The sequence below is a fragment of the Gymnoscopelus braueri genome, assembly GCF_963280865.1.
Source record: "Gymnoscopelus braueri genome assembly, chromosome: 12".
NCBI classification, from domain to species: domain Eukaryota; kingdom Metazoa; phylum Chordata; class Actinopteri; order Myctophiformes; family Myctophidae; genus Gymnoscopelus; species Gymnoscopelus braueri.
The window spans coordinates 24,394,484-24,405,017 of record NC_137614.1 but is presented as its reverse complement, the minus strand read 5'-3'; the positions used below and the strand labels follow the sequence as shown (position 1 = coordinate 24,405,017).

At 41.0% G+C, this 10,534-nt stretch overlaps 1 protein-coding gene across 2 annotated transcripts in view; it reads left to right on the top strand.

Moving 5' to 3' along the window:
• The window catches only part of tfe3a (transcription factor binding to IGHM enhancer 3a), a 19,489-nt gene extending 9,619 nt beyond the window's left edge, over positions 1-9,870 (top strand). The window contains exons 6-12 of one of the 2 annotated variants that reach the window (XM_080443669.1): positions 433-531; positions 2,915-3,032; positions 4,183-4,239; positions 4,832-4,907; positions 7,525-7,675; positions 8,123-8,443; positions 9,037-9,870. In XM_080443669.1, the coding sequence (XP_080299795.1) occupies positions 433-531; positions 2,915-3,032; positions 4,183-4,239; positions 4,832-4,907; positions 7,525-7,675; positions 8,123-8,431 (810 nt within the window). In that variant the 3' untranslated portion in view covers positions 8,432-8,443; positions 9,037-9,870. Of the gene's footprint in view, positions 1-432; positions 532-2,914; positions 3,033-4,182; positions 4,240-4,831; positions 4,908-7,524; positions 7,676-8,122 lie in introns of both variants that reach the window. The other variant, XM_080443670.1, reaches the window with a different exon arrangement.
• The last annotated feature ends 664 nt before the right edge of the window (positions 9,871-10,534 follow it).

Genomic DNA, 10,534 nt, shown 5'->3' with positions numbered 1-10,534 from the left:
CAAATCTCACACACAAGCACACACAAGCACACACACACACACACACACACACACACACACACACACACACACACACACACACACACACACACACACACACACACACACACACACACACACACACACACACACACACACACACACACACGCACACAGCATCTCACGTTTCTGAGGAGTTGAGGGTAGTTGTACAGCTAGTACAGGGAGGTCTGTGGAATATTACAGACAGGTGTACTATAATTATAATTAATTATAAGTAAGGGATAATCCATGTCTAGCTGTGCAAGTATGAGTGAATGAATGATGTGCAGATTAATACATTAATTAATCAATGAATTAATTAAAAGGTAATTGAATTAATTAATGTTTTTTAAAGGATACTCTAGTTTCCCCTGACACCAAAATGTCTGATGTGTGATTGGCTGTTTTCAGATGGAGGAGGCGGTGATTGATGACATCATCAGTTTGGAGTCCAGCCTCAATGATGACTTCCTGAATCTGATTGACATTGGAATACATCAGTCAAACACTGTAATAATCTATATTTTATATACAGACCGTTTAATACAGTAATATGCTGTGTGTGTGTGTGTGTGTGTGTGTGTGTGTGTGTGTGTGTGTGTGTGTGTGTGTGTGTGTGTGTGTGTGTGTGTGTGTGTGTGTGTGTGTGTGTGTGTGTGTGTGTGTGTGTGTGTGTGTGTGAAAATAATGGACTCAACTTTGCCTTGCCCACTAATTCACCATATCATTTATCAGGATACCTTGTCATGCATTATCGCTTAGGCCTACATATTTATACTATATACACACACTGTTTACTACAGTAATACTGTGTAATATTTGTACAAAGCATATCATTTATCAATAAATAACTTGCATGGATAACTGTGAGGATTCAATTAAGCAATGTCACACAAGGTGGGAGCGCTGTTATACTTTATATCAGCTTTAATTCTGTCATAAGCAAGTCTACACACACAGGTCAGCTAAGAGTGTGTGTGTGTGTGTGTGTGTGTGTGTGTGTGTGTGTGTGTGTGTGTGTGTGTGTGTGTGTGTGTGTGTGTGTGTGTGTGTGTGTGTGTGTGTGTGTGTGTGTGTGTGTGTGTGAGAGAGATTCTTGATTCAAAATGTTTCATGTTCTGAAAAGTTACAAGTGTAATGTTGAGTAAAATCATAATGAAACATCACAGCTGATGACAACTGAGCAACAGTGACACTGAAAAAACTCCAATAGAAAAACCCAAAGAAAAACCCATAGAAATCAGCCGTAAAAAAATGTCTGGGGAAAAAAAAGGAAAATAAATTGAACTATGTTTCTGTGCTGTATGCGCCCCTCTATGTGTTAGTGTTTGAACAGTGCTGAGTTGGAGCCTGATGACAGTAATTATTCAATCTTTTTCATTGTTAGAAAAACAGGAGATTCACTTCCTGCTTCAGTTCAGCCAGCCTCTCTGGGTGGAGACACAGATAGGACCGTGTGTGTGTGTGTGTGTGTGTGTGTGTGTGTGTGTGTGTGTGTGTGTGTGTGTGTGTGTGTGTGTGTGTGTGTGTGTGTGTGTGTGTGCTGTGTGCTGTGTGTGTGTCAGAGGGAGATAGCTAAGTTGGAGTTTTTTTTTTGCTTTGCACGGCAACTTCTAGAGAAATTTCCTCATTTTGTTCAACAGTCTTTCAGGCAGACAGTCTCTGTCCATGCCTGTGGTTGTGAGTGTGAGTGTGTGTTTGTGTGAAGATGAGGTTCATTCTATTACTGCACGATCAAAACAGGGGAAGGATGAAGAACTTAGAGGTAAAATGTAACTTTCATAATTAAGAATAGAACTTAGAATTGTATATTTTATTTCTTATATTGTCTGTCCTCCATGCTGCTAGCCGAGGAACCAGACAAATCTGTTTCACATTTTCAAATTGCTCCGGTGCTGTCAGGCTACCATTTTGCTGATCTAGTATCTGAACCCTGTATTCCTTACTATTGGTTGATTGTAAATGTACTGCTCTGGGATCTGATCCTTGTACTCCTTGCTATTGGTTGAACCCTGTATTCCTTACTATTGGTTTATTGTAAATGTACTGCTCTGGGATCTGATCCTTGTACTCCTTGCTATTGGTTGATTGTTATGTTGCTGATTTAGGATCTGATCATCATGTTCTTTACTATTTGATGATTAGAGCAATTGAATGGGGTTGAGCAAATTGAAATATCACTGCTCTCACGAGCAGGACTTTGACCTTGGAAGGTCTAAGCATGCTCTAAGCATGCTCCAGTAGGGGATATGCAGTCAAATTTGGCTCCCTAGGCTCACATACTCAAGTAGATAGTAATGTTGCTGATCTAGGACCACGTCCTTGAATTCCTTACAATTTGTTGTTTGTGACGTTGCTGATCTAGGATCTGAACGTTATTCTACTGTTGGAGAAGAGGGACAGGACATTTGAATGAGTTTAATTGAATGTTTTTACAGATAGACTGTCTCACTGCCACACAGCCTTCTTGCAGTTGGCTGGTCTGTGTCAGTGTTTGTGTGTGTCACATGTGTGACTTTTCTTATCTATTCTCATCTATCGGGGATGACAGTACAGTAGAACAGTAGTCTGGGAATTAGAATGTTCTCGGTTCAATCCTCGCTCCTCCTGGCACTGTGTTGAGGTGTTCTTGAGCAAGACACTGAACCTTAAGTGCGCCCGAAGAGAAGGTTGTCAAACTTGTCAGCCAACATTGCTTCTGTCTGTTAGTGAATGGATGGATGGATGTGTGAATGGGTAAATGTGAGGTATAATTGATCAAGCATTTTGAGTGGTTGGAAGACTAGAAAAGCACTACATAAATGCTGTCAATTTATCATCGATTCAGTTGTTCTTGTCAGTCTAACTGCTTCAATGCTTGACTCATTCTGTGTTTTCCGATTGGTTGTTTCAGCTGCCAGCCTCGGGGGCCCTGATGAATGTCTACAGCAATGCTGGCATGGCCACACCCACCATCACCGTTAGCAACAGTTGCCCCGCCGACCTGCACAATGTTAAGATGGAGCTGACTGGTGAGCATATCACCTCAATGATGTCTGTCCTACAGAGACAATCACCACTGACTGTCTGTCCTACAGAGAGAAACACCACTAAAGCCTAATTGATGATATGTGATTTTAAACTGTTGCAAGTACCCGACATTGTATAAATTCGTACAAAATAGAAATGTGTGTTCCTAGGAGCACGGGTTGCCTACCCAGGGCTCGCAAACTTTGTAAGGCAGTCATAACCACTTGGAATGGGATCTGAAAAATCTAACTCATATATCTTGATCACATGACCCCAGAGATAATGTGTACCGGTTTGTGTGAGATTTGGACAAAATCTGTAGGAGTTGTAGAAAAAAGAAAATGCAAGATGGCGTAAAATGTAATGACACAAGTGGCCAGGGCCTATATGGAGAGTGAGAATCCAAGGAATCCAGGGGGGGAAATATATTTTTTGTACGAGCTACGGTTCAAAAGTTATTGGTCAAAAAAGCCATGATCCCGATGTGAAACATTTGGGGTGGAGGTTCTTCCTTGGCCTACTGTGAGTGTGCGTGCAAAGTTTCCCAGCAATCAGATGCTGCATTCATGATTTGAGGCATTTTGTTCAAAACAGGCCACTCCTGCAAACTTTGGAAGGCAATCTTAGCCAATCAGGATGGAATATGACAAATCTGACAGATCCGTCTTGATGGACAAGATCTGGAGGAGTAATATAGAAAAATGTTTTGCAAATATCGGCCTCCTGGTGGTACTATAACAGGCCATGTAAAACATTTGGGGCAGAGGTTCTGCTCTGGCCTCCAGGTAGTGTCGGTGCACAGTTTCACGCCGATCGGTCCAACAGTGCCAGAGATTAGCTGTTCACAGACAGACGGAAGGAAGGAGCACACGGACGCCTTCGGCCTGGTGGAGACAATGATGCCTAACTGCCGGTCCCACAGAGACACACAAAAGAAAAGTGATGGTTCATAGTGAAGGAATTGAGTTTCTTAGATTTGATACCTTTTTGAACTTAGTCTGAAACTCCTTTTTTCACTAAAACTATTTTTTCACTAGACTGTTTATCTGTGAAACTTGAATCACACAAGTGTTTTGAAGTTGTTAAAATATGATATTATGGGTTGCCATCTGACATAGAAACTCTCAACTGAATTCGATGTTTGTGTTGTAGGCATGGATACCAAAGCTTACATGAAAGACAGACAAAAGAAAGATAATCACAACCAGAGTGAGTAGAAACCTTACAGACACAACACACAACTATACAAACAGTAACTACAGTACACACTACACACAATTATTACACTAACCTCTACACAACTACACGCAACTATACAAAGGCACCTACAACATGCTATTAAATGTACCTATACACATAGATGTAACTATACACAAGTACACACAACTACATACACAATTATACTCAACAACACATACACTAAATACACTCAAATATACAATGCTACGACCACTGTACTACCACCCCCCCCCCCCCGACACACACACGCACACGCACACGCACACACACGCACACACACACACACACACACACACACACACACACACACACACACACACACACACACACACACACACACACACACACACACACACACACACACACACACACACATACACAATTACTTCTCCTACCATTGCAACTTCTATTATTACTACTACTATTACTACTGTTACCGCTACTATTATTACTACTGTACTAGTAATGCCGCCACCATAATCTATTTATTTTTACTAACGTATGCTGATGTAAAAGGTGGGAAAAACTAATATTTTTTTCATGAACTTGGGTTTGTTTGTAGTTGAGAGGAGAAGAAGATTCAACATCAACGACAGAATTAAAGAACTGGGAGATATGATCCCCAGAACTACTGAGCCGTAAGTATCTATCTGTCTCTGTCTGTCTGTCTGTCTCTTTGTCTTTAATGTAATGTACTGTATATGGTAAACAGATTATAATATTATAGACAAGTTTGCACTCTTGACGCAAGGCTTACCAAGGAGTGGGCCAGGTGCAAGAAACCAAACCAGCATAAAATTCCAATGTCTGGCCTGGCAAATCATTTTATAATCATGTACAATGTCTGACTGACAGTACCAAATAGAGTACACATATTGTCCAAATAAAGAGTCAAGCCCCCAAAGAATAGTTATTGTACTTTTGTCCATGTTGAGAGTGAATGTCATGCACATAAATCAGGCAGCAGGGGGCACTGTGGCGCTGACCCCCTCATAGTGGAATCACTATAGACAGTTAACCCATTTAGACCAGGAATGCACCATTATTTTATACTTTGGCTATTAAAAAATAGCAGATCTACAAGCTCATAGTGTGGCACCAAGTGACGCGCTACGAGCTTGTGGATCTGCTATTTTTGAAAAATCTTGAACATTTGTGCAAATCTTGAATACATATATCTTTTTAAACAGCATTTTAACTCAACTCTTTGCTTCTGGGGGGTCCCTGGAACAACATATTTTGGGTCGTCCTTGACATGAAAAAGTTTGAGAACCACTGATATAGCAACACGCTGTGAGCTTGTAGATCTGCGATTTTATTTCTGAGAACCACTGTTCCACAACCACTGTTTTACCAGTGTTTTCTGAAAAACGTATGTTGCTATGAAATCTAAAATGACACAGATGCTTTCCCGGAATTCACAGTGATTCTGCTTTGATGAAACCGGGTAGAATGAACACATGGTTCTCTTTCCATTCTTTGAATGTTATGTTATCACTGTCAACTTTCCTCTTTAGACTTTTGGAATTTAATGAAAACTGTTACCTATGCCTTAAACATTACATGGTTTCATTCCTTATCACGGAAGAGACCTGGAACAATGAAAGAGCTCTTGTTTGCAAAGGAGTATGACTGTCTGTCTCTAGAAAAAAAAATCTCTTTAAGCTTTTGCTGAACTAAATCTCTTTTTAAGTGTCACATTCAAGGATGGGGCCTGCATAAAATAATTATACAAGCATTTTTATTTGCACCTCTAACATTTGATTACACGCGTACTTCCATTGGGATATGGAATATCCCATATAGTATACCACTCTTCTTTATTTATTAACTTTTATAGCAGCATAGTTATTATTATATATACTGTAAGGTGGTCTGTCAGATGTTCCAGTTTTTAAATTAACCATTGATTGTGTTCTTGCCTGCCATGGCTTCGAAAAGCTACTTGCTGACCCCTGATTTACAAAAACGGCCTTCTGGACGTCTTCATGTAGAAAATCCATCGTCTTGTTGTCTTATTCAACAAATCGCTATAACACGTAGAGTGGGTGATGTTAATCAGAGACCACTTAAATCTGAATGTAAATTGATTTTCTTCATGAAGAAACTGGATTCAGAGGATCTTAATGAAGAGTTGTCTCTCAGTAGGTAATCTCTCAAGACAGATTCAGCTTTTTTTCTTTTTTTCGCCAATGGGTTCCCAGATTGCTCAGTAGGTAACTTGGCTCTCGTGACACTAAGACATTGATTAGTGATATTCAAGACAGTATTTGTTCCACTGTGAATGAAGGAAGCGTTCAAGTTCAAGCACACAAAATGACCAAGATCAGGAAGTTCAAACGGGACATTGTAGATTACAAGGACCACAGAGTCTATCCATGGAGAACCCACAATCTTTCCGTCGCCAGACCAAAGAAACGGGTCTGCTTCAGCGACCATTTGAACCACCACTGGCTCCAGTACATCTGAATTTACATCAGACTGTAACCATTATTTTTTTAGGACAGGGAGAAGGTCAAAACACCACATACTGTACCAAGTCATCCACATCAATACTACATTCGACAAAGACGACTTCACGTGGCAGGCAGGGCTCCAAGGGCAAAACCCATATCCCACAAAAGGAAAAAAAGCAACTCGCACACTATTTGTCTCCGGCTGAAGAATAATTTTCATAACAAATCAACATCAAAGCCCACGTCCCAAAAGCAACCAGGAACAGATCTTCATTCTTACTGACATTCTTATGTTCCCTCTATTCCAGTTACTGTAACCCCTTCGTGCCAAGGTTGAAAAGTTGAAGTTTTAGTTCTATCAAACTGAAATATATATTTAGCAAAGAGCCTTGGGTCAGATTCGAACCCGGGCCAGCTGCAGGAAAGCTCCCAGACCTCCTAGGCTGGGGGGTCTGGGCAGAAGCCTCCTGAGCCCCAATCTTGGACAGTTCTTATAGTCCACTCTCACAGAGATGCTAGTCTAAATGGTCTTATAAGGATATGTATGCTAATGCTCAATGTATATAAGACCCCAAATTACAATGAAGGAATCATGGATTTAACATTCCAATATCTTTAAGTGAAACAGCATTTATAATTATATAATTATATAATTTATTATAACGTAACGTATGTAATTGTGTGTGTGTGTGTGTGTGTGTGTGTGTGTGTGTGTGTGTGTGTGTGTGTGTGTGTGTGTGTGTGTGTGTGTGTGTGTGTGTGTGTGTGTGTGTGTGTGTGTGTGTGTGTGTGTGTGTAGAGGGGACATGCGTTGGAACAAAGGCGTCATCTTGAAGGCGTCTGTTGATTACATCAGAAAACTGCAGAAAGACGAACACAGGAACAGAGAAATGGAGAACAAACAGAAGTCTCTGGAAGTCATGAACAGACAGCTGCTGCACAGAGTACAGGTAGAGACACAGACACACTGGACATACAGTAGAGACACAGAGATATAGAGGCTGACACAGAGACACACGGTGGGACAGTAATACTGTATCAAGGCACAGACAGACAAATTGAACACTTCTACTCAGAATACAGGTAGACACAAAGACAGAGAGAGACGGTGAGACACAGACAGAAAAACAGCAAGGTACTCCTCGGAATTCATGTAGACACACACACATACAGAGGGGCAGAAACGTACAGACAGAGGGAGATTACATAGAAGCCATTTTAGATTACACATGTTGTGTGTAAATCTCTCTGTTATAATATTAAATATTAATATGACTGCATATCAACTAATTATTTGCATTACTTGATTTATGACTTAATTTTTTATTTATATTTTATTTCTTTATTGATTCGACAGCTTCTTGTATTGATTATTGTCTGTCTTGTCTTTCTCATAGGAACTAGAGTATCAAGTGCGCCTCCAGAGTCTCTCCTCTTCCACGTCTGACCTTCAGGCCTCCCCCTCTCCCCCCTTTGCCTCTTCCTGCCCCCCCCTTTCTTCTACCATCTCCATGGTGACCACACCACTGGATTTGGAGGCACTGGATGACCCCCTGGGGGAACACAGCGTCTTCTCTCCTGGGCTGATGTCTGACATCGCTCTGGGAGGACTGGGAGATGAGCTGGGAGACATCCTGATGATGGAGGAAAATGGCACAACAGACCCCCTGCTATCCAGGACAAGCAGCATGGAAGAAGATCTGTGACATCAATACCAGGTTGTGATACACAAGGAAACCAATGCGAGGTAGACTGGGATCAATTAGCTTTTTCCAGTTTGCATACCCGGACTAGAGAGAATCAGATCGGATTCTGAAACAGTCTGTGTGTGTGTGCATGACATACATGCACACACACACAGAGTGTGGAAATTACCGGATACAGATTTGGAATAGATCCAATAGCACTGGTTAAAATTCGGAATAGAAACCAGGCTTTACACAGGTACTGCAGAAAGCCCGGTGAAACGAGGTTACATGCGAGGAGAGGGGAAATGAGGAATTGTTTATACGTACATGAGACTGCAACACACGATTTCACTCACATAACATGATAAGCAAATTTATGGTTTACAGTATATCAGTGACAGTTTGGATTTTGAAATTAGCATACTTACACACAATACATAAGGCAATGCTGTACAATAGACATTACACACATGTTAGATGAGTGCTGTTAGTGAGATTTATAGCACAACAAAGCGGGTTGTGGATGAAATAAACGTAATTTAGGTTTACGTTACATTAGAGAGCTTAAAATAACGAGCACTTACACTTGTACTGTTTCTCTGCCATCTCATTCACCTTGCCAGATGAAAGGGCAGAGTAATTAACGTCATGGCGTTCAGCTGAAAGTCTTCTGTGAAGGCTGCTCCCGTGACATGTAACGTCACTCATAGCTCATCCGAGATCCCTCCTCACTCCTCGAACCTCGCTCCTCTGAGCAGAAACAAGAACTTTGGGATGATCTACAAAATGGACAACCTGAAGGACTGGTTCAAGCAAGGCCCAAGTAGCGAGGAAATATAAATGAGAGACTTGAGATTTACCTATGGTTTAGGATGAACTGTGACAAAATCACCTAGAGACACAGTCTGATGTGGCTGTGACATCATCAACTACAGATGGAGTTTAATTGGGGGCAGGGAGTTTTTGTGTGCACTTGAACTCCTTGATTACTGGAAGTAATCAGGTTATTAATACATTTCCATGCTTTATGATTAGAAGGTTAGGAAGGTCATTAGAAAGTCAGGGTTGTTTAAAGAGGTCACAGAGAACATGATGTCTTCTCTATCTGACGTGTTTACTAATTTGTTAAAAGACCTGAATACATAAGTAGAAATATTGTTTTGGGATTATCCCCTTTCCCTCACTAAGATAATTAGGGTATTTTTTTTTATATATAATTTGTATATTGCCATAAAGCTGCATTGTGTGATATTTTTAAGTCATGAAAAATAGTATTTGCTGAAAGTGAAAGTTGAAGGTTTCACAGAGACATAACGCTACAGACCGATACATGTAGATTCTGGCCTTCTATGTTTCTTTTTTTCCAGTTATCTTCCCCCTTTTTCTCCTTATTTAGTCGGTTTGCAATTCCCACTAGTGCAGCAACAGAGTCACTAGTGCAGCAGCAGTAAAAGCCCTCCCCACCCTCCCTTCCTCAAACATGGACAATTGTGTTTGTTGGAATGCCTGGCCAAGTCGGAGGCACCATGGAGGATTCAAGCACCTTGGCACCTCCATTGCTGCTCTTGTCCTTCTATACCCATGGCTGCCGCTATGGAGGATTATCCAGTGCAAGATGAGCAGTAGTAGCTTAGTTTGTCTCTGTTTGGTTGCTGTAGTCTTTAGGGCACATGTTAGCTCTGGTCCAGTCCGGTTAATATTATGACAGGCTATTATTATTCACCGAAGACGGTTTTACTCGCAATAGTCTCTCTAATGTGCCGAATCCGGCACTTTCGAATCCGTTGCAAGTTGGACATTGGTGACAGTACAGTTCCTAAAAAGGGAAAAAGCAACACACACCAACTACTGTGGTCTGTGAGGTGCACACTCAGGCTGAAACAATATGAAAGAAGGAAGTGTCCCACACTCCAGTTCCAGATGTAATTAAAGACTATATTGTTGAGAGTTCTCCAGATGTTTTAGCCATATCCTTCATAAGGGTCTCAACTTGAGACCCTTATGAAGGATATGGCTAAAACATCTGGAGAACGGAGACCGTTGCCAGTCAAAAACAATATTTACATTGTTGACTAATGAAAGTATATTGAACAAAGTCACTACAGACAGTGGGAAATGTTA